Genomic DNA, 24780 nt, shown 5'->3' on the forward strand with positions numbered 1-24780 from the left:
CATTAATGGGTCTTGACTCTTTATCCAATTTGCCAGTCTGTGTCTTTTAATTTGGGCATTTAGCCTGTTTACATTTAAGGTTAATATTGTTATGTGTGAATTTGATCCTGTCATTATGATGCCAGCTGGTTATTTTGCCCATTAGTTGATGCAGTTTCTTCATAGTGTTGATGGTCTTTACTATCTGGTATGTTTTTGAAGTGGCTGGTACCGGTTGTTCCTTTCCATGTTTAGTGCTTCCTTCAGGAGCTCTTGTAAGACAGGTCTGGTGGTGACAAAATCTCTCAGCATTTGCTTGTCTGTAAAGGATTTTATTACTCCTTCGCTTATGAAGCAGTTTGACTGGATGTGAAATTCTGAGTTGAATATTCTTTCCTTTAAGAATGTTGAATATTTGCCCCCACTCTCTTCTGGCTTGTAGGGTTTCTACAGCGAGATCTGCTGTTAGTCTGATGGGCTTCCCTTTGTGAGTAACCCAACCTTTCTCTCTGGCTGCCCTTAATTAACATTTTTTCCTTGATTTCAACGTTGGTGAATCTGACGATTATGTGTCTTGGGGTTGCTCTTCTCGAGGAGTATCTTTGTGGTGTTCTCTGGATTCCCTGAATTTGAATGTTGGTCTGCCTTGCTAGATTGGGGAAGTTCTCCTGGATGATATCCTGAAGAGTGTTGTCCAACTTGGTTCCATTCTCCCGTCACTTTCAGGTACACCAGTCAAACGTATATTTGGTCTTTTCACATAGTCCCATATTTCCTGGATGCTTTGTTCATTTCTTTTCACTCTTTTTTCTCTAATCTTGTCTTCTCACCTTATTTCATTGAGGTCACCTTCAATCTCTGATATCCTTTCTTCTGCTTGATTGATTCGGCTATTGGTACTTGTATATGCTTCACGAAGTTCTTGTGCTGTGTCTTTCAGCTCCATCAGGTCATTTATGTTCTCCTCTAAACTGGTTATTCTAGTTAGCAATTCATCTAACCTTTTTTCAAAGTTCTTAGCTTCCTTGCATTGAGTTAGAACATGCTCCTTTAGCTTGGAGGAGTTTGTTATTACCCACCTTCTGAAGCTTACTTCTGTCAATTTGTCAAACTCATTCTCCGTCCAGTTTTGTTCCCTTGCTGGCGAGGAGTTGTGATACTTTGGAGGAGAGGAGGTGTTCCAGTTTTTGGAATTTTTAGTCTTTCTGCGCTATTTTCTCCCCATCTTCATGGATTTATCTACCTTTAGTCTTTGATATTGGTGACCTTCGGATGGAGTCTCTGAGTGGACGTCCTTTTTGTTGATGTTGATACTATTCCTTTCTGTTTGTTAGTTTTCCTTCTAATAGACCCCTCTGCTGCAGGTCTGCTGGAGTTCCACTCCAGACCCTGTTTGCCTGGGTATCACCAGTGGAGGCTGCAGAACAGCAAAGATTGCTGCCTGTTCCTTCCCCTGGAAGCTTCCTCCCAGCGGGGCACCCACCAAATATCAGCCAGAGCTCTCCTGTATGAGGTGTCTGTCGGCCCCTACTGGGAGGTATCTCCCAGTCAGGATACATGGGGGTCAGAGACCCACTTCAGGGGGCAGTCTTTCCCTTATTAGAGCTCGAACACTGTGCTGAGAGATCTGCTGCTCTCCCCACAGCTGTCAGGCAGGGATGTTTAGGTCTACTGAAGCTGCACCCACAGCCACTCCTTTCCCCAGGTGCTCTGTCCCAGGGAGATGAGGGTTTTATCTATAAGTAACTGACTGGGGTTGCTGCCTTTTTTTTTTTAGAGATGTCCTGCCCAGAGACGAGGAATCTAGAGAGGTAGTTTGGCTGCAGCGGCCTTGCTGAGCTGCAGTGGGCTCCACCCAGTTCGAACTTCCCAGTGGCTTTGTTCACATTGTGAGGGTAAAACTGCCTACTCATGCCTCAGCAATGGCAGATGCCCCTCCCCCCACCAAGCTGGAGCATCCCAGGTCAACCTCAGACCGCTGTGCTGGCAGCGAGAATTTCAAGCCAGTGGATCTTCGCTTGCTGGGCTCCGTGGGGGTGGGACCTGCCAAGCCAGACCACTTGGCTCCCTGGCTTCAGCCCCTTTTCCAGGCGAGTGAATGGTTCTGTCTCGCTGGCATCCCAGGTGCCACTGGTATATGAAAAAACTTCTGCAGCTAGCTTGGTGCCTGCCCAAACAGCTACCCAGTTTTGTGCTTGAAACCCAGGGCCCTGGTGGCATAGGCAGTGGAGGGAATGTCCTGGTCTGCTGGTTGCAAAGACCATGGGAAAAGCGTGGTATCTGGGCTAGAGTGCACCATTCCCCCTGGTACAGTCTCTCACAGTTTCCCTTGGCTAGGGGAGGGAAATCCCCCAACCCCTTGTGCTTCCCGGGTGAGATGATGCCCCACCCTGCTTCTGCTCACCCTCTGTGGGCTGCACTCACTGTCCAACCATTCCCAGTGAGATGAACTGGGTACCTCAGTTGGAAATGCAGAAATCACCCGCCTTCTGCGTCACTCTCACTGGGAGCTGCAGACTGGAGCTGTTCCTAGTTGGCCATCTTGCCAGCTACCCTCCCTCCCCCACCTTTTTTTTTTTTTTTTTTTTGAGATGGAGTTTTGCTCTTGTCACCCAGGCTGGAGTGCAATGGTGAGATCTCTGCTCACTGCAACCTCCTCCTCCTGGGTTCAAGTGATTCTTCTGCCTCAGCCTCCCAAGTAGCTGGGATTATAGGTTCACACCACCACACCAGGCTAATTTTTGTATTTTTAGTAGAGACAAGGTTTCACCACATTGGCCAGGCTGGTCTTGAACTCCAGACTGCAAGTGATCCACCCGCCTCAGTCTCTCAAAGTGGTGGGATTACAGGCGTGAGCCCCTGTGCCTGGCCTATATGTCATTTTTAAAAATCTTAACAACCGTAGGGCTTAGAAGTGTTTGTTGTTGTTGCTGCTGGGTTTGAGGGTATATTTTGAAATGGAGTTTCGCTCTTGTTGCCCAGGCTGGAGTGCAATGATGTGATCTTGGTTCACTGCAACCTCCACCTCCCGGGTTCAAGCAGTTCTCCTGCCTCAGCCTCCCAGGTGGCTGGGATTACAGGTGTGTGCCACCACGCCTGGCTAGTTTTGTATTTTTAGTAGAGATGGGGTTTTACCATGTTGGTCAGGCTGGTCTCGAGCTCCTGACCTCGAGTGATCCATACCCCTTCAGCCTCCCAAAGTGCTTGGATTACAGGCATAAGCCACCGCACCCAGCTAGCTTAGAAGTTTAAAGGGTTAAATGGCTCACCCACCCAAGATTGTAAAGCTGGGATTCATGAGTCTGAAACCCAGAGGTGAGAATCAAACCAAGGAAAGTGCCTTTTCCATTATGTTATTTGAAAGAAGACAAAATAACACTGTATCTTCCCTTCATACCAGGGTTCCATACTGCTTTATATTTCCCCCTGTAGACTGCATGATGAAGAAATACTGGAAGGAAAAGTTTGATTTGGCTTTGCCAGGAAACACTTGATGTTATTACCCTACCTTGAATATTAACTTCAGCAATATGTGGCGCAAATTCTAGATGTTCATCAGCTTCAGTGAGGATGACACTTACCTTGTATTATGGCCAAGAGAATGACAATAACAAAGAAGAAGAAAGTGATGTCAAAGATGATTCGATAGATCTCATATTCATCTCCTGCTGGGTCTTCGATTTCATCCCCAATCCCTCCTCCAGCACGCACTCCAACATACATGTGGAACATATAGCACTGGAAAAAAGACACGGTATCACTTCTTGGAGGGATATTACCCATCTTGTTTCTCGACAAACCCGAGTTCTCTCTGTAGTTCCTAATTCTCACTCTGGAAATGAGAATTTTTGCATTCTATATTGCCTCTTTTTGTTTCAGTATTTCTAGCTGTGAAGCAAACATTTGGCTTTTGCATGTTGCTGTCTTTTAAACAAAAGTGTATACTGCAAACTCCGCCTAGCACTTTCTCTCTCACTTTGGAGAAAATGGAAAATTTTCTAGCATCTTGTATCTAGTATCTTGGCTCTGAACCATCTGTGCTAATGAGGTAATCATATTATGAACACATTAAGAGACATACAACTATATTGTATTGTTTGGTTATTTTGGACATAACAGACATTGGAAAGGTGAGGTAATAAGATGGAATCTTAGAAATTAAGCTGGAAGAAAACATACTAACACCCTTCCCTCACCTAGTATATATGAAATATGATGCTGAAATTCTTTTCTACTTTAATATCTAGAATACAAAAGAGAGGAGACCTGAGGAGGAAATAGCATCTTATTGTTTAAACCCTAAAACATCAAAGCCACCAACAAGTACAGCTGCCTGTGCCTACTGCTAAAAAATGAGGGGTTCACTAAAGTGCATTTTAGGGCAGTGTTCTTGGCCTCAGCACCAGTGACGTTTTTGGCTGAATAATTCTTTGGGCAGGGGCTATCCTGTGCACTGTACACTATTTTAAAAAGATTCCTTGATCTCTACCCCTTAGATACCAATAGCACCCTACCTCATAGTGACAATAACAGATATCTTCAGATACCAAATGTCCTGGGGCAGGGGGTGAGGAATGAAGTCATGCTCGATTGAGAGTCACTGGCTTGGAGCATCCAATATTTTATCCTCATTTAAGCTAAGTCCAAACTCCCTTTTCAGGCCCTTGAATTTAGCCACACTCACCTTTCCCAAAAACTTCCCTCTCTGCTCTCTCGGCTCTCCCCATCCCTCCTCCAAGTGAACTATTCCTGATTCCAGATCTTTGCTCGTACATTCTCCTTCTCTTGAAATAGGCTTTTCCATTCTTACTCCATTTCTACTCATCCTGTAGGGCCTCAATTAATAATCCTTCCTCTGAGATTTTCTTAGACTGTTCCAGATACCCTGACTTAATCGACGTGTCACCATCAATTCAAAACCTAGTTAGTTGCTGCTGACCAGAATGAAGGGGACAAAAGCCTTAACACAGAAACACCACACTCCTCTGCTTCTCTTCATTTCTGGCCATTGCTTCCCAGTCTCCTTTGCCAAATCTTCCTCATCTCCCTGTAGCTTCATGAACAAATGCCCCAGGACTGGGTTCTTTGACCTTTTTGCTTCTAGGACACTCCCTTGGGGGAACTTTCCCAGTTTCATGGCTTTAAGTATCATCTCTGTGCCAATTATACTCATTTCTATTTCCAGCCTGGATCTTTTTCTTGAATTCCACACTTGGGTATCCAGCTTGCTTATTTTTTGGTGTCTATCTCATTCCACTAGGACTGACTGCATTCCAACAAGAAATGCTTTGGTTATTACTCTGTTGCCAGTGCCTAAAATAATGTCCAGCACATGGTAAGTCCCCAAATCATTTGTGGGATGAATGAGGAGCCTTCACTGCCTCAACCCACAGATCTCACATTCTCAGGACACTTTAAAAAGCACAATGTGTAGGCAAAGAGGAGTCAACAAGGTGATACCAAAATGCTCATAGTTCAACTATGAGTTCAACAGCTGATGGATCTGTTAGATGCAGAGGAGAAAAAGTCTCCTGGGTTAGATGGCTGGAATTTAGGGAACAGAATTAAATGTGTCATTTGGAAACATTTTATCAGCCTGGCATACAAGGATGAGATTGGGCACGTTCAGGGTGGTATGGTTGTAGACTCAGCCTGGCATATAATAAAGAGCATTGTAAGGCCAGCTCAGCCAGTGCCCACCCAAGATCTGGTCCGGAGCCCAGGTTAGGGGTTTCTTTTGCAGAAAGGTCAGGAGATCCTTAGAGCCAGATTAGGCTGATGGGGTCTAAGCCTAACCTCATATCAGAGTCTCCTGGACGTGGCAACATTCGGGGTTCCTGGTACAACCTACTGAATCAATCTCTGGAAGTAAAATCTTACAGACCATCCATCACTTAAAAAAAAGGCCTGAAGCTACTGCTGTAGTTTTTCAAAACTTGGTGCTTGAAACTGCTAACGGTGAATCTGTGAGAAGGGGAAACTATTTTCACCATATACTCAGGCATACTGTTTGAATTTGTTTTACCACACATTTCTTATTTTTATTAAGAACTGGATTGCTTTTTTCTTTTTTTTTTTAAGATAGAGTCTCGCTCTGTCTCCCAGGCTAGAGTACAATGGTGCATTCTCTACTCACTGCAACCTCCACCTCCCGGGTTCAAGCGATTCTCCTGCCTCAGCCTCCCGAGAAGCTGAGATTACAGGTGCCCGCCACCATGCCCAGCTAATTTTTGTATTTTTAGTAGAGATGGGGTTTCACCATGTTGGCCAGACTGGTCTCGAACTCCTGACCTCAGGTGATCCGCCTGCCTCAGCCTCCCAAAGTACTGGGATTACAGGCGTGAGTCACCATGCCTAGCCTGGATTGCTTTTCTCCAAATCTGTGTCTTCATATGTATTTAATTGTGACTACAGGAAATCAATAAAGAGTGGTTAACACAGCTTCTTTCGCCTTTAGTTAGACCATCTTTCCCATTGCCCATGTTTCTCTGACTTCACAAGTAGCTTTGTGTTTGCAACTCTCCTCCGGGGATTTCTCTGGGGACTCGGTTTGGATAGTATACCTGGTTCCGGACTGGTACTCCTCCATGTCAAGTTCTGGTCCCTTGGGTCCCCATTCCAATCCCCACAGTGAACCAACAGTGGATTGTGCAGTTCCCAGTCCAGGTCTAGGAATGTCCTAACTCTCCATCCCTGCTTCTTTGAGGAACTGCGTGTGACAGCACTAGTGGCTAAGATCACCCAGCAACTGATGGATGAACTGATCATCCATTAGTTCCTCTTGGTGATTCCTGCTGACCAAGACTCTTGGTCTTGCACTTGGGAGTCTTCGGGCCTTGGGTTCAAATCTGGCTTCCCATAGAGGTGTTTGTCCAGGGAAGAGAATGTGCCAACTTGTTGCATTAACTTTTAATGAGTAGCATGTTGGTATTCTGACTCATACATCAGACTTATGTAATACTGGTTAATGTGAGTCTGTCCCCAAAAGAATGATTCACTTGTAGTTTCTAGACATGTAATGTTGAAGACAGGACTACGGAATGAGGCTAAATTACCAAAGAAAATGTCTCCTCCTTTGCAGATCTCTTGTCGGCCATCTAACAACCTTTCCCGGAAATACCCTTCCTCACTGCTCTCCTTCATTTTACATCAGCTTTATGCATTGTGATGAAGGGATTCCAGCAGAGATCAGTAGTGGACTTAACAGTCATGCTGAAAAGAGAGTCTTGTGCATTTGATTATTTAGGCTTAATAAATTACCAAATTTAAAAAGAATAAAATGTATGGTTCACCTGTGGGATGTTGATACTGGTTTTCCCAGCCTCATCCTTTACTATCTGGTCAGCCTTGTATGTATGTTGGCTGTGGTGCTGGAATAGGAGGTACGTGGTGAATAACTTCCAATACATGGCTGTCAGGCTTTCAGCTACCAAATTATCCTGCTGCAACTGAAAATCCTTTTATCCACCTTTCTTTTCATAGAATCAGCCTAAACCTGATAATGAGAGCTGGAGGTGGAAAGAAGCAATTCTGTGAGACAAAAAGATGTGCTTCTTTCAGACAGTCTGAGTAATGAGGAAGGAAGGTGCCTGGTCCTACAAAAATCGAGAAGAGGAAGTTGTTGATTTCCAAGATGTTATAGTCTGTGGCTTCCCTCCCTCATCCATCTCCTACACAGATTCATTCTGGGGTTGATCACAGTTTCTACTGGCTTTAGGGAACACTGAGGGTCAGCTGCTGGTGAAGATCGTTATGAGACCTTCATCTTGGCAAAAAAAAGAAAAAAGGAGCAGATTATTTGTTGGGAAGGTAGGGTAAAGTACGTGACAACAATTAAGTGAGGTAATTGAGAACAATTACCTGAGCAAGTTTATTTCCCTAGGAGTGTACTTTTCATCTTAATCACCTGGAAAGCTATTTTTCCCAAAGTGCATAGGTCTTGACACATTCCCCTGCAGCCTCTGGTTCAGGGGTTCCCTCTCCGTCTGAGATGAACATCCTCCTATAGGTCAAGTCAGTCTCCCTGGCTATCTAGCGACAATCATCCTTTTACCTTGAACTTTACATCATTTTTCACTTTCCCCTGCTACATTCTTGTAGGGGAGGTTCAAATTCTATCAGGATACTGCTGGTTTAATTAGATTCTCAGGCTCAAAACATCCTAATCTGAAAAGAAAAAAAAAAAAAAAAAAAAAAAAAAAAATCCCCGTGTGACTTGTCTATAACACTGCAGCTATGGCGCCACCTACTGTAAATTATGAAGAACAGGAGGGCGAGTTGCCTATTTGCAAAACCTCAGATGTTCGCTCAGATCCACAGAAACAACCAGAAATAACAAGGAAACTCACGATGAAGTGAATAAAATGTGACATGAGTGAGGAAAATTTATCTCAAGAGAGAATACAGACATCGCCCTGTGAAAGGAAATGTTCAAGAGACTGTCATAAAGAAAGAAAGGATCATCTTTCGAGAACTAAATTAAAGAAATTAAATCTTTGTTTCCTATTCTGTGCTGCTTTCTTGCTGGCAGGCTGGTTTTAATAAGCCTCTACTTTGAAAGCGCACTACTGTAAGTGATCAGTTATATTTTAAATTTTATTGGCTTTTTAAAGAAGCCCCTGCACAAGTACTAGTAAGAAGCAAATTAAAAGCAAGTGTTTGGACACTACAATTGGAATGTCAGTCTAGGTAATGTGGCCTCCGTTCCCAGGTGGGAGTTTTTAGGGACAATCACTGGGATATGAGCTTGTGTAATGCTACACAGACTCCTGTCTGGTTTGACTGATTGGCAGCAGCACGTCATTGTGAATGAGCCAGGGATGAAAAAGTGGCTTGTGTCTTGGAATTGGGTTTTCTCTTGCAGGGAAGAAACATCTAAGACATATACTCACCCCAGTCAAACACAAGGCAGTAAGTTTATTGTTACGTGTAGAGATATAAAAACCTACAACAGAGCTGGTCATAAAATAGTCTTACTCATGGGGACAGAAATCCCTCAAACTGAAGAAAATCTAGGCTCTAGTTAAGTCCATAGTTCAGAACATCAACAGGCTGTATTTCCTCACTGGAACCAAGTTTCTCTGTCTTCTGTATTCATGCCCCCATGAAACTGGGCAAAAGCAACCAGGTGAAGGCAGTTGTCTTCCTAAGCAAAATTAACAAAAGTAATGGAAATGCATACTGAGAGTGAGGTTCAAAATGTAGTCGTTTAAGGATCCGATGATTACAACTTGAATGGGGTCAACTATGATGACTGCATAATAAAAGGAGAGACCAGGATGTTGCTGGGGTCTCCCTGTGGTACAAAAGGAAGATCTAAAGTCACATATTGTTCTCACTACCTGACACAGGTCACTGAATGTCATTATCTGAAATCATTCCTATTTTTGTATTAATTTTTAGCAATTCTCTGAGCATCATACCCTTTAGGAATACATAACCTAAGTAAACTTTCTGCCATGAGGCTGGTAGATATTGAGATTTATAAATTTTGTCGGGCATTTGTCCTAGAATAGAACTGAATTTCCTGGAAGTCACCGCAGGCAATGTACCTGCTACTGCTACCTTCTGCACCTCCCTTGTGCCTTGTAGCCTTTCCTGGCCTCCCACTCCCCTCCTGCCTTCAGGGTCACAGGGTAGAGAGGCTCTGAGCACGGCTGATATTAAAGGCAGCGCGTGGAAGAGGAGATGAAGGATCCTTGACACATCTTCAGCCCTAGGCCTGGAATGAATGAATAGGTGTGGGAGGAGGAGGTAAAGTGTTGCATGTTAGTGACTCTGATGGAGAGTCGTCACTAGTAACGGGTCAGTCTTATTGCATTGAATCCAGTTTTCTTACAGTTGCTGTAAGTTAAAAAAAAAAAAACAACAACTTAAAAATTTTTCTCTGCTTTGTGGTGCGAGAAAAGCAGCAAAAGGAAGGACAGGAGATGGTTTTAAGAAGTGGGCAGGTGGGCCAAATCAGGGAGTGATAGAAACGCAGTCAGGGAGGAGGCTCCAGGCAAGGTGCATGAATTATTTGTCCAGCAATTAATCAGAGAAGAAGACCAGCAAAGGTAAGTAAGTATTGTATCTCAGTCATGACAACTTATGATGACTAAAATGGATCTCGAGTATTAAGGCACTTGATCTATGTCCGTATCAATATCTTCCACTCTGTGGTACGATGCGACATTAAAAAGTTATTTTTATTTCCCTGTCTAGTAGCCACCTAAAGCAACTTCTCAATTGCAATATTTGAGCAGTGATGTTGAATCCACTATTTTTGTATAGTATATTAAATGTTCTGTATGCAATAGGAATACTGATCCACAAGGTTTCCCAAAACTTCTGGAATTTCTGGGGCATTCTTTTCTTGGAAGATCGTAGAAAAATGAATGAGCTTAGCAGAATTTCTGGAAAGGTGCTTACCATGCAAATTCCATGAGGGCAGGGACTGTACTTACTCAAGCCTTATCCTTAACAAGTGCCTGGTATAAAAATATCACTAAAATTAATAACAGAAGCATTAATGAAGTTACTATCTGTGAGGTAGTGTAACTTAGAGTACTGGTTGAAGAGTGTCACCTCTTCCTAACTGTGTGACTTATGACAAGTTACTCAAACTCTTGGTAGCTCAGTTTCCTCATCTGTAAAATGGGAATGACAGCAGTGCCAACCTACAGCAGAAAGTTATTAGGAGACTGCTGAGTTAATATTTGTAAAGCTCTTGAGACAATGCGTGGCACAATATCATTTATAGCCAAGTGCTATACAAGCACCTGACAAATAAAAAAATCTACATTACAAGACTGTGGATTTGTAACTGGGATGGCATTTTCTTCCAGTTGAGGAATTAAGTTTATGGATGAACAACCATGAACATCAGAGTCCTTTAAGCTCTGACACTCCATGTCCTCCAAGTAGGTCACTGGCATGTGGAAATCACAAAGTCACATGTGAAGCACCTCAGAGTGGCAATCGTGACAGGAAATATTGAAAATTACAGATGATTTTCACATGAACAATATTATTTGCTCTGCTGTCAACTGTGTATGGACTGATGAGTTGAAAGCTTTTTTCCACCCTGCATTCTCCATCAAAAGCATCCCTTTTTGAAGTTCTAAGCCTTTAAAAATTTAATCTTCACCTAAGAAGAGTATTTTTATGCCAGCAAGCTGTTATGTATCCCCAATTTTTAAATAACCTGCAATTCATTTGAGGGTTATTTATTCTCAAGATTTTTTTATTAAAAAGAAAGTTGAGAAGAGAACAAAACGCCTAACATTGAAAAGCTAAAGAGTGACAATCTCATCTGAAGATCTCTAAATTAGTAAATAAAGAATATTTGTTTAAAGGGGAGGAAGGATGGGCAATTCTATATTAATGATCATTTATGATAAAATTTAAATACAGAAAAACTTTACACAAATAAGAGATTCGGGCTATAAATAAATGGCTCAAGAACAGGCCATGGATCAAAATGTAACATCAAGTTTCAGCAGAGCTTCCCTCAACCTCTGTCCTTTAATTCCCTCAGGTCAGCCACTTGCATGTTCTGTTCTCTCCTCCCTGCCAGGAAACAGTCACTGCATGTAGTTATACTAATTTTGGGAAGAACTGAAGGCAGATTATCTTTTATAACATGGTGGGGAAAAAACTGTCTTAGGCTTTTAAAAATAAAAAAAATACCTATGGTAAAAAGAAATAGGCTTTTAAAAATAAAAAAATACCTATGGTAAAAAGAAATAGTATCAATAATCCAGACAGGAGTAAAGTCTATAAAATGAAAAGCAAACAAGTTTCTTTCCCCTGTGATCTATGGTCCTATCCCTGTAGGAATCCTTGTTCACAGTGTCCTATGAATAAATCCCTCCAGAAAAATCTTATGCATATTCTAGCATATCAAAAATATGAATTATTGTGCATATATAATTTCACACAATTACGATCTTATCCTACTGATCAAGATCTCGTTTTTTTAAATTAAATGTAATTAAAATGTAATTTGTGTATCTCTCCATATCTGTATATATGAATTTGTCTCATTTTCAAACAGATGCATACTTGTTATGGATTTATCATAACTGACTTAATCAGGACACTACTAATGATCATTTAGATTATTTCTAGCTTGTGAGGGCAGCTAATGTCCTTGAACTTACAGAGGCTTGTTTGTGAGTAAACCTTTAGGTAAATTACTAGCAGTGGAATTAATAGGTCAAAGGATATATATACTTAAAAATTTGATAGGTATCACAAAACTTCTCTAAAATTGTTGTCAATTCAAATTCCCAGCCAGAGTCATGAAAATGCTGATTTTTCCCATCAGTTCACCAACTGTGGGTTTTAACAAACGTGAATACTTTGCAAACCTGATAGGTAAAAAGTGTTTTTTTCATTGTTTTAATTTGCATTTCTTTCACTTTTACAGAGGCTGAGCATCTTTTCAAATCTGCAAGCCCACTGAATTAATTTTACCGTGAATTGTCTGGTCATGTGACTTACTCGTTTTTCTATTGGCTTATTTCTTATTGATGTGATAAGGACTTGGTAGATTAAGGAAAATGGCCCTTTGTTATGGTGTTAAATATATCTTTCCCAGTTTACCATTTGCCTTTATGGTAAACTTTTATTTATAGTTGCTCTTTTTTCAAATAATGTTTATGCTTTCATAGATCCTGAGTTTTACCTCATACTCAGACCTTTCTCCATGTAAAAATGAGTATTACTACTATTTAAGGCATCAAATTCTGTCTTGTGATTATTCCTTCTTATTGCATTAAAATATGCTCAATTCAGAATTTATTTTTATTTAAAAGCAAGGTTGGCATCCATTTTTATCATTTCCCCCCAAACAGCTTGCCCACGGTACTAATGTCATTTATTAAATTATTTTTCATTTCATTACTTCAAAAGATCTTTATCATCTTTTAATTTCCATGAGTATTTGCATCTGTTTCTGAACTACTCTGTCCCACTGATTTGTCATTCTTTAGTATAAAATTATCTTAGTTGTTATTCTTTGTAATACTGGTCATTCTCATCAATCTTTCGGGCTATTTTTTCTAGAGTAATTTATGTATCATTATATCAGCCTCTTTACCTACATCCCCAACACAAATGATGTAGGTATTTTCGTGAGGGGCTTACTGAAGGATACATCTCTTTCCAGCTAGTGATACCTATTTTGTCTCATGTTCTCCTTTCCGATCTAAGATCTCATGTATGATAACTTCTCATTTGCCAATATTAGAGAGACAGGTTGTAGAACAGTGATATAAAGCAATATGAAAGCTTTAACAGCTGTTGATTTTTGAAAACCAAGACCAAAAAAGACATTTAAGCCAAGATACTCAATATAAAAGCAAAAACCAGTAGTTCTATGAAGAGATATATTTTTGAAATTTAGTAATTTCAGTTAAGGTCATTAAGGTGAGAACAAAAAACTGAGGCTTCCAAATGTTCTCTGGGAAATAATTTTACCTGTTGTCCTGGGATATATGAACAACAGGCTTAAGCAATGACATTACTCCTTCGAGTTCTAAGTACATTACTCAGCAATTCTAATTATTAGGCTGTGCAGCACATATTGAAAATTGACAGAAATGCTCCTTTATGTTCTGCTAAAATTGAAAACTGCTGACTCTTTAAAGAGCCATGCAACTTTTTCTTTGTTTAGACTATTTTCTATTTTGTACTGTTACAGAATAAATACACACTTACTTAGACTGCAGAAGCAGGAGACATTTTTGTTTACATGAGATCAAAGGTTATGAACTTACTGTTAGCATATCATCACATTTCATGTCTGGTGTATCACCATCTTCACTTTTATTGTAGAATTTTCGGAAAAAATTGAATGCCACCACAGTGTATAGGTATACAACAACAGCTAATAAGCCAACGGTTAATACGAGCTGGAAAACAATGTGACAAGGAACAGGTATTAGAAATGCAGGACATACAATTGACACATGTGACATCTACGTGGGTGGGGAGTGCTCTAGTGAGAATACAGCCATGTTTACTATAAGCTAATGGGATCCATAACTTATTTCTCACCTTTCTTAGCCCACTCATGCAGACATTTATTTTCGTATTCTCTTTATCAAGTTGTCAGACTTTATTTTGTTTTATTTTATTATTTTGGTTTTTTTTTTTTTTTTTTTTGAGACAGAGTCTCTGTCGCCAAGCTGGAGTACAGTGGCACAATCTTGGCTCACTGCAATCTCTGCCTCCCGGTTTCAAGTGATTCTCCTGCCTCGGCCTCTCGAGTAGCGGAGATTACAGGCGTGCACCACCACGCCCAGCTAATTTTGTATTTTTAGTAGAGATGGGGTTTCTCCATGTTCATCAGGCTGGTCTCGAACTCCCAACCTTAGGCTATCTGCCCGCCTCGGACTCTCAAAGTGCTAGGATTACAGGCATGAGCCACCAGGCCCGGCCCTTTCTTCGTTTTATGAGGGCTATTTTCTATAAATTACATTCCTAATAAAACGCATTTTGTTTTTGTTATGACTGTAAATTATTTTTTAATTTTCAATCAATCATATCCTAAACTAAATAGAAATTTGTATTGCCCCTGAAATCTGGGGACACACAACTAGTAATAATGTATAATATAAATATTTTTTAAAACTGATAAATCTTGCTTTGTAAACAATGACCAAAGTGAAAAACACCACAGCTAATGACCAACACTATTTTGAAGGCTATTTTTCTCAATCTATAATTAAATGTCTCCGTTTGAAAGGTCTTTCAGCTCTATGTAATCTGTTTTTAATTCCAAATTATACTTTAATTTTTGGATAGCTATACGTATATGATAGAATTGTAGAGTATTTTTGATAGAATATGTATATGCTAAAAATGGGGCTTTTCACCAAGTTGGTGAAAATGTATTCCCGGTTTCATCACAGACATTCTACCATACGAACATGCTTTATCTTTATGTGTACTTTCTCTGATTACAGCACATCTTTATGGTCTTGACTGCAACTGCTTATGCTGATTAAGTCTTTACAAAATCACTTTATAATTATCTGGAGAAAACATCTTATCTTAACAGAGGGTTTCATTCATTTCTATAAATGAAGTACAAGGCTACTGTGAATTTCTGCATGTTTTACCTGTTAGGACTATAAAGCTCTACATATTTCTACAAATGAAAATTTGAGGCCAGGTGGGGTGGCTCATGCCTGTAATCCCAGCACTCTGGGAGGCCGAGGCAGGCAGATCACCTGAGGTCAGAAGTTCGAGACCAGCCTGGCCAACATGGTGAAACCCCGTCTCTACTAAAAATACAAAAATTAGCCGGGCATGGTGGCATGCGCCTATAATTCCAGCTATGCAGGAGGCTGAGGCGGGAGAATCACTTGAACTTAGGAGGCGGAGGTTGCAGTGAGCCGAGATTACGCCACTGTACTCCAGCCTGGGTGACAGAGCAAGACTCTGTCTTAAAAACAAACAAAGAAAATTTGATACCTCAAAAAGAAATAAACGCCACAAAGCTCAGAAATTGAAAGTGGTGCCAGACCTTTTATGTAGAAACACACATACATTTGGCATCTCCAGTTCTTTACTACATATACTGGGAGCTCAAACACATCTTATTGACTGACAGATAAACAGACTTTTTGTCACTAGACCCATGACTTGCCGTGCACATCATAGTCATACTCAGAACCTAAAGTGACATATGTAAGAATCATGTGCTGAAATTTAGAAAACTAATGATAATGTGGACTTAACTGTGGACCCAGTTCAAAGCTTTTAGAGAGGCAATTATTTTAAAATGTGCTGGGCTACAAGACTCTGGAAATGAAGGATTCTGTTAATCCAAATAACTAACACAGAATATGTTACCACCCAGTGGACACTTGAAAAATAGCAAATGAACGAATAAATGCATACTTCTGCAATATGCTTCATGATAATGGAAAGTTTTAACATTAAAAACAGGTTCCATTAGAACATAAGTGCATTTTCTGGACCTAGACCAGTTTTCTTCCGAGTCAGCATGACCTTGTCAAATATGAAACATTATCTTTTTTGCTCAATTTAAAAGAAGAGTACGTGAATATCCAGTTTAAAAATACTACATTAAAATGCAGCATCTCATATTTTACAGTTAATACAATGAGTGCGTCAGGATTCCGTAACCTATTTTGGTTCTCCATAATAGCAAGTGGAGCAAATACTATACTAGGAACAAAACAGTAACTAAGTTGCTGAGGGCTTAATATGTGCCAGGGGCTGTGTTAAGGCATATACATTTGTTTTTATTTCATTTTCACAAAAGTCTGGTAAGGTATGTACTTTTATCATTTTCAATTAATTTATCCAAAGTCAAGCCAAGGCTTGAGGATAGGCCTAAGAGACCCTCCAACTAATCCCTGCAGCTTAGAACAGGTGCAGACCCTCCCTTCAAAAAAATCTTTAAAACTGTACATTGGCATTTGAGGGGTGGTTTTATTTTCCTTGCTTTATTTGTTGCTTTTTTATTTTCTGCAAGGGGGAGAAAAGATAAACTGTTTACCTGTTTGCCATTGTGAGTTACTGAGGACAAGATGGTTCTTAATGTCTTGAATCCCATAGCAATGTCGAGAAGGTGGGCGGCAAAAAAAAAGTTGTTATAGTGTCCAAGAACAGACATAGTCATATACCAGGCGAGGTAGAGGAAGGACTGTTAAGACAAAACGGGGGGAAAATATGTCAGAAAACAGAACGCATGACTGTTGTTATGGGTTAAGCAAAATCAGCCAGGAACAAAAGTTAAACTCTACATGTTCTCACTCACAGGTGGAATCTTAAAAAGTTAATCTCATGGAAGTAAAAAGTAGGAGAGAGGACACTAGAGATTGGGGAGAAAAAGGAGAGGTAGGAATAGGGAGAGATTTGTTAAAAGATACAAAGTTATAGCTAGATAGAAAAATAAGTTCTGGGGTTCTATACTGCTGTAGGATGACGGCAGGTCACAATAATATACAGTTTCAAATAGCTAGAAGGAGGATATTAAATGTTCCCAACACAAAGAAGTGATAAATGTTAAAAATAATGCATATACTAATTACCCTGATCTGATTACATTATATTTATCAAAATATCACTAGGTACCCCATGAATATGTCAATTAAAAAAATAAAATTAAAAAGCAACTCTGATTTCACTCTTTTATAATTACTCCATTTACTTCATCTTCGTACACTATACTTTTTTTTTTTTTTTTTTTTTGAGACAGAGTCTAGCTCTGTCGCCCAGGCTGGAGTGCAGTGGCATGATCTCGGCTCACGGCAAGCTCCGCCTCCCAGGTTTATGCCATTCTCCTGCCTCAGCCTCCCGAGTAGCTGGGACTACAGGCGCCCACCACCACGCCCGGCTAATTTTTTTGTATTTTTAGTAGAGATGGGGTTTCACTGTGTTAGCCAGGATGATCTCCTGACCTCGTGATCCACCCGCCTCGGCCTCCCAAAGTGCTGGGATTACAGGCGTGAGCCACTGCGCCTGGCTTACTATACATTTTTACAATTCTAGTTAGCTGTATCAGTTTGTTCTTTGTGTATTTTATTTTTACTTAATTTGTTCCGAAAAGGTCAGTGTCGTTCTCCTTTAAACCAGTTTTAAAGTGTTTTAGGAATTATCGTTGTTATTTATCCTCCGACAGAGAAACATTTATTGACTTCCACTCCGCAGCAGGCTTTCTCAACCCAGTGCTATTGATATTTTGGTTCAGATAATCCTTGATTATGGGTGCTGTTCTGTGCATGGTAGGATGGCAAGCAGCATCAACTAGATGCCAATAGCACTGACCCCACCTCTCCCTCGAATCATGACAAGCAAAAATGTCTCCAGACATTGCCAGACATCATTAGCAGACAAAACTGTTCCCCAGTAGAGAAGAACCCTTGCTCTACAGCCAACCAAAGAACCAGTTGCTCTCTCTCCCTCCTTTTCTTCCCTTCTTTGCTTTTCATTTATTCACTCACTAAATCAGTGTTTGCTGAGACTTACTAGTTATGAAATTATATGAAGTGTTTTATTAACCAAGCATGAGCCACAGTAAAGTCTAGGAGAAACCCAAACACCATGTGACGTCACTGAAAGCTGTAATACACCTAATAATACTATTGGTACTGTTGTAGAAGTCTCCTGGATTATAATTAATGTTGATTATTCACATAGGCTGGAAAATGAGTATACCTTTGGGGGAGGGCCAGGACTAATGCGGAATAAAAATAGGGTGGCTGCTCTTACTTATGGGACTACAGTCTCTGCTCCATAAGGGACGTTTTGCTAGTGGAGTCAGAAGCTACCCATTTGGGGAAGTGGCGGACACCTTCATTTTGACTGTAAGGTATCTTAATCTTTCACAGAGAATAAAAAGAGGGGGCTGAGCTAGTAAAGGGATTTCAAGGACCATGTGGAACTGAAGCTAGAGGTCAAGTGGCAGAAAAGAAAATAGCATTTTTAAAAAGCACACTGAGGTAAGACTAAACAGAGTTTGCTTGGGAAGGAAAATTTGGTTTGAGTGGTGGGTTCCTGTTTTGCAAGACCAAGTTGGAAAAGTGTGACAGTGTTGGAGAGGCTTGAGGGCAAGTTAAAGGACATCTGTGTACCCCACGGGAACTTGAGTGCCACTGAAGTATCATGAGAAGGATAATGGTTTGTGAAAAACGGCATTTTAGGAAAATTTCTTTAGCACCTACTAAGTGCTGGTCAATGTTCAATATATTTGCACACATGGTCTCTTTTTTTATTTTAGCAAGATCTCTGATGAATAGGCATGTTTAGCCCCAATTTATATATGAGGAAGTGAGCTTGCTCCAGTTAAGCTATTGTCTAAAAACACTGTAAGTGGCACAGCCATTAAATTAGAAGACTACTGGACAAACCCCAGGGTGAGGTTACCAGAGCCAAAAAAGCAGTGACAGTGGTAAAAATAGAAGGGAGAATTACAGAGGACACAAACAGGATCAAGATTCAGCAAATAATCAAATACATGCATTGGAGGGAGAAAGAAGAGGAGGAGTCCATATGAATAATTTAAGCTTAGTTAGTAAGAAGAACAAAAATACTAAAAGAGAAAATTGTAGACCGAAGACTGGATTTGGTGGGGAGGAGCAGAGGAGAAGGAAGATGAAAATTTGCCATGGGACATTCAGATGGAGCTAATCTAATGAGGCACTAAGAAATGCAAGACTGGGCGCGGAGGCTCACACCTGTAATCCCAGCACTTTGGGAGGCCAAGGCGGTCGGATCACGAGGTCACGAGATCAAGACCATCCTGGCTAACACGGTGAAACCCCGTCTCTACTAAAAGTACAAAAAATTAGCCAGGCGTGGTGGCGGGTGCCTGTAGTCCCAGCTACTCGGGAGGCTGAGGCAGGTGAATGGTGTGAACCCAGGAGGCGGAGCTTGCAGTGAGCAGAGAGCGTGCCACCGCACTCCAGCCTGGGCGACAGTGCAAGACTCTGTCTCAAAAAAAAAAAAAAAAAAAAAAAAATGCAAAGACTGAGGAAAAGGAAAATTCATGGGCATAATATGAGTAAGGACCTAAATGACAAGCTGGGACAAAGGTGCATGTGTGATTTACACATGTGCTTGCTGCACAGTAAAATTTGAATGAGAGAGAAAGAATAAATGATTTTTAGTTTAGGTATATCCCATGAAGTAATTTGGGACATACTTATGCTAAATATTATTTTCTGCTTATCTAAAATCTACATTTAACTAGGAATTCTGAATTTCATCTGGTAACCCTGGCTATGTTTCAGAGAGATACAGTAATAGTGAAGAATGAATACATGTTGAGAGGTGATTGGCCAAACAGAAGCCATGAAACTGCAGGTGGATAAAAGCCTACTAAGGTAGCAGAACGCTGTCTGAAGAAAGACTCCGTCCTGGATCTATCCATGCCCACGTTATCTAGAGGACGAAAAAACTACATAGCAAGATGAATATTACGGATAAGCTGCATCTGGGCAGAAGCTGCATCTGGGCAAAAGTGGGCTGTGCAAATATTGTGGCATGGAAGATTGAGCTTCGCAGGCAGAACTTAAGATGGACTGGCCACTTGAATGGAAAATGCCAACTAGAGCCAAAGTTGAGGTTGCCCTCTTGTTATTCAGGGAAGTTGCTCCCATCTGGATGAGAAATTAGCTGTAAGATAGTGTATTAATAGTTTATGGTTCTGAAAGATACTTGGAAGACCTGATTTTGAACTCTTAGAGAATGCTCCTAAGACACCCAGAGTTCTGGGCCCATGGCTGGATGAGGAAAGGGGTAAGGATAGAGGCAGGAGAATTTGGGGGCTATCAAAAGCTTCTAAATAGGAGAATGGAACTAATGTTAACTATAAAAGTCAGTGCTAAAATCAAAGAGTGAAATCTTGAGACACCTGGCGGTTTTTAGTAATAGGTAATTTTTTTCTATTTTATTTGGATATATATTAGGGCCCTATATTTAGTCTCCAAAGGCTCTTTGGTAAAAGGAGAATAAAAAAAATAAATAAAATTCCGTAAGTTAATGTACTTAATTTGGGGAAAACCTATAATTAATGTTTGTTCTTTTAAAATTATTTAGGAGTTTCTTTTTAACATCTATAAAACTGAAGTATGCCATTGTCCAATTAAAACCTTAATGAACATACTCACAAATCTGCATCTCAGTTTTTCATATATTTTCATTTTAATGTTTCAGCTATTGAAAGAAATTGAATGAGAGACGGGCTGGTTAATCATATCATTCTGTGGGTCTCTCTCCAGATCTGGTCTGTATGAAATGAATTGGTATTTGAAACATTTTCTAAATAACCATCCTTCCATGCGCAGAACTCCCACAGACTTATCTAATCAGAATGCATTTTCTTTTGTGATAATGAAGTAGGCTTACGTTGTCAGTGAAAACGACTCCTAGTTTCCACATCTGATACTTCACATCAATGGAGTTCAGTCTGCAATGACAAAAAACCAAAAAACAAAAAACATGCGTAGTTACGCACATTAACCAAAGACTCATAGGCTTGCGAGAGCCTGGCGGCCTTCACATTCAATGGGACAAGACTTGGACACCTTCTCGGGAAACTAGTTCTATCACAGATGCCAAGGGAGGAGCTGAGAGCCACCTCTGACACTGTATCCTAGAGTTTCATGATGTATTCTTAGAGGATCTTGGAAAACAAAACACCATCACCTTCGTCTTACGTTATTTAAAAATAGTCCTTTCTTTTTCACCTTTTCCTTTCCTACATTCAGTATTAACATTTTTTTTTTTGAGACAGACAGAGTTGCACTCATTCGCCCAGACTAGAATGCAATGGTGCAATCTTGGCTCACTGCAATCTCTGCCTCCCAGGTTCAAGCAATTCTCGTGCCTCAGCCTCCCAAGTAGCTGGGATTACAGGCATGCGCTACCACTCCCGGCGAATTTTTTTTTTTGTAGAGATGGGGGTTTCATCATGTTGGCCAGGCTGGTCTTGAACTCCTGATCTCAGGGGATCTGTCCGCTTTGGCCTCCCAAAGTGCTGGGATTACAGGCGTGCACCATTGCGCCCAGCTACATATAACATTTATTCCTTGAAACTGTACTAAATTGGCCAACATATGTACACATCAAACATTTCCTCACTTTCACATGCACTTGCAATTGCATTCCAACAGAATAATGTTTGATTCAAATAATGAAAGCTAGCATAAATATACATATTTATTTTACAACTACCTTATTTTATAAATGAAAGGGCTTTTAAATTGTTTTTACTTCATTTCCAGAAAATGCACCTTCTCTGTTTCCTTTTCCATCCAGGCAGGAATTTAGCCCTTCCCCTCAGTTCTCATAGCATTTTGTAGACAATTCTTTTTATTATTAATTATTTCCCACATTGTCCTACAGTTGTGGGTGCTGGTATATGCATGTATGTGGTTATACACCTCTCTCACTTGTCTGTGAACTCCCTAGCTCCATGAACAATATCTCACACACTGAATGTCTGAATACGCATATGTTGAATAAATAAATCCTAAAGTAAATATTTGTGATCTTTGCAGATTACAAACACGTATATTAAAATATATGTGTTAATCTTCATTTTTTCAGAACTTGCCACTGATTCATAGGCTAGAAATTATAACTTTGCCAGCCTTTCCAATATTCCAGCTCTAAGTAATTGATATGAAATAATGCAATATAACATAATGGCAATATTATTTTCTAAAGGGTTTCTCTAGACTTAATGTTTTAGTCTTTATTGACTTCTTTAATCATTTCTTTTAATTAGGCTCATCTTAAATTATAAATGCTAAGTAGTTGCAAATCGAAGGTGACTTTTTAGGAGATTTTTTTCACTAAGGGTTAAGGCTCATTTAACTTACTCCAGGATTAAAAAAATTTTTTTTTCCTTAAATAAAGTTATCATCATCTTTGAACTATAATTAATTTTATTATCACAGGAGCCTTTAAAAAAAGTGCCACAAATATTTACAACAGGTTTCAATATAAGAATTTTTTTCTTAAATAAAAAAAGGAAGAGTTGGGGGGAAAAATGGAGTAGTTTGCATGGGAGCATAATTATTTTACATTAAAGCAATCTAAAACAAAATAATGGCTTATATCAGGATGTATGAATTTCCTATGGTGGTTTCTTATTTTATTTTAAAAATTATTCTTATGAGTTATTTTCCATCTCTAGCATACATTAGTGTGACAGTATACCATCAGTATCACACAGCAGCACACAGCACTCATTTCTCACCCTTAAGTGGTAGCCATGATGTTTCAATGAGGCTGACCCCACCTCTGGGGGAGGGCCATGGCTGAGCTAAGCCAATCAGAACACGGCCTTCCTGGTTGGGGGCGGGGGGACGCCAAAGCTCCAGTCAAGGGTAAACTATAATCAGGAAGCTGAGTTTTGCTAGATGTTTTGAGACATGAGCTCCTTTCTTCCCCAGTGAGGACACAAATGAAGACACATGCAGCCTTCTAGACTGCCAGCAGCTGTTCCACCCCCAGGAATGGAGCTGGCCACTTATTTAAAGGTGCACATACCAAGCCTTAAGTGTTTGATAAATAAATATATAAATCATCCTTGTATTTGAATGTTCACATTAAGATAGCGTTCATATAGAAATTGGATAATCTTTTAAAACCTGACCTTCCTAAATGCTTTAGTAAAGAGACATTACATGTAAATCTTTTTCCTAGTTGTACATTATTTACCAGAACTTTCTTCTTCTAATTTTATTCTCCATATGTCAAGGTGTTAAATGACATATGAACTTCTTGGTAATTTGCTAGGGGTCAAACTTACAAACACTTACTATGTATAATGGTAGAAAACTATGCCAATTTAAAACTATTTCTTCATAGTAGAAAAACAGTCTAAACTTCCCTTTTATTTTTTTCAGACTTTTTTTTAGAGTCACAAATATGACCACAGAAAATGCATAACTAACTCAGTAAAACTATTTAATTCTATATTGCTTATTAAGGATCTGAAAATGTTTGTGGGATGCTCAGCCTCACACCGTAGTTCTTGTTTCATATGATATTCTAACATAAGGGACACAGGTCCTAAGGATTGCCCATCTGTGTTTCATGTTACATGCAGTGGTACAACCTTTTTAAATATACATTTGTTTTCCTAGAGTACTCAAGTAATATTTTGGACCTTAATTCATATTTGCTGATCTAAGTTGTTTTCAGTAAGTTCAAAAACAAGTTCCCCTTAAAGACCCAAGTAGCTCTAATAAGTTTTCAGATAGACAAAAACAATATGACCAATGAGATAGGCCAGCTAAACTATCTTTTTAATGCTAGCTAACAGATTGATTAAGAAAATAATACTGTTTCACAGAACCATAAATATGTTTTCAAAGTAACCATCACATCCCTACTCATGTTAAGAGAAAGTATTGTGTTTCTTCCAAAATCATTAAGTGACTAAGCAATTACGTTTTTAAAAGCATGTTTTACTTTTATTCCAGAGATTCAGTTGATCAAATTTGCTAAATGTATGTATGTATATATCTGTACACTCACACTATATATGTGTGTGTGTGTGACATTTAAATTCAGTGCATTCAACTCAACTGGTTTAGAAACATATTATTCCATGAAAGCAGTATATAAAGAGTGTTTCATTTTGAAGTAAATTTTACAAGTAATAATATGACGGCATATATATTTCTGACACACTAAGCCTTTGCTATTCAAAAAAATACAATAATTGTAATAAAGTAATATGAGTTCCTCTGAACATTTTAAATAAAAGGGCTACATAGTTCCCTTTTCCAAAAATAAGAAAATTAACATTTTTTCAAACAGGAATTACCAGAAAACAGCCATATATTGAGTTTTTGCATGTGTTTTACTTAGATTTAAGGCTCATTTAAAGACAGAAAAGGCAAATTAAGTAAAAAACATGAATACTCTTTCTGTTCTCTTGTAAATATTCAAAAGCACCTCCAAAAATTGATAGAAAAAAAATCCAATCATTCCAGAGTTCCAAATACCAAGAAGTGTAAAAGTAGACTTTATGTACATTCTATTTTCCTCATGTATCTATTCTTCTGACATTGAAGGAAAGGAAATCAATGCACAAGTTTAGAAATGTATTAATGTTTTCCCCTTTCAATCTAAGTCTGTAGGATAGAGCCGAAGTAACACTTACACGGCTGATAGGGAGCTGTCCTTCTTTGGCTTCTTCTTTTCTCTGGCATCACTGAAGTCCAGAGCTGCCTTGTCCATGCCAAGTAATTCACTGATTCTGTCTCGGCCGTAGAACTCTCCATACTTATCCATAACCTTGGGGTATGAGAAAAAGCA

The 24780-nt window shown here is 39.6% G+C and overlaps 1 protein-coding gene across 6 annotated transcripts in view; it reads right to left on the reverse strand.

Annotated features, from left to right (window-relative positions):
- Window positions 1-24780, reverse strand: part of RYR2 (ryanodine receptor 2) — a 787631-nt gene that overhangs the window by 11228 nt on the left and 751623 nt on the right. For all 6 annotated transcript variants that reach the window (XM_030812625.1, XM_030812626.1, XM_030812624.1 and 3 more), the window contains 5 exons: window positions 24626-24759; window positions 20851-20911; window positions 16499-16645; window positions 13743-13877; window positions 3561-3717 (listed from right to left, as the gene is read on the reverse strand). In XM_030812625.1, the coding sequence (XP_030668485.1) occupies window positions 3561-3717; window positions 13743-13877; window positions 16499-16645; window positions 20851-20911; window positions 24626-24759 (634 nt within the window). The remainder of the gene's footprint in view (window positions 1-3560; window positions 3718-13742; window positions 13878-16498; window positions 16646-20850; window positions 20912-24625; window positions 24760-24780) is intronic.

Source organism: Nomascus leucogenys, chromosome 5, assembly GCF_006542625.1.
Source record: "Nomascus leucogenys isolate Asia chromosome 5, Asia_NLE_v1, whole genome shotgun sequence".
Lineage (NCBI taxonomy): Eukaryota > Metazoa > Chordata > Mammalia > Primates > Hylobatidae > Nomascus > Nomascus leucogenys.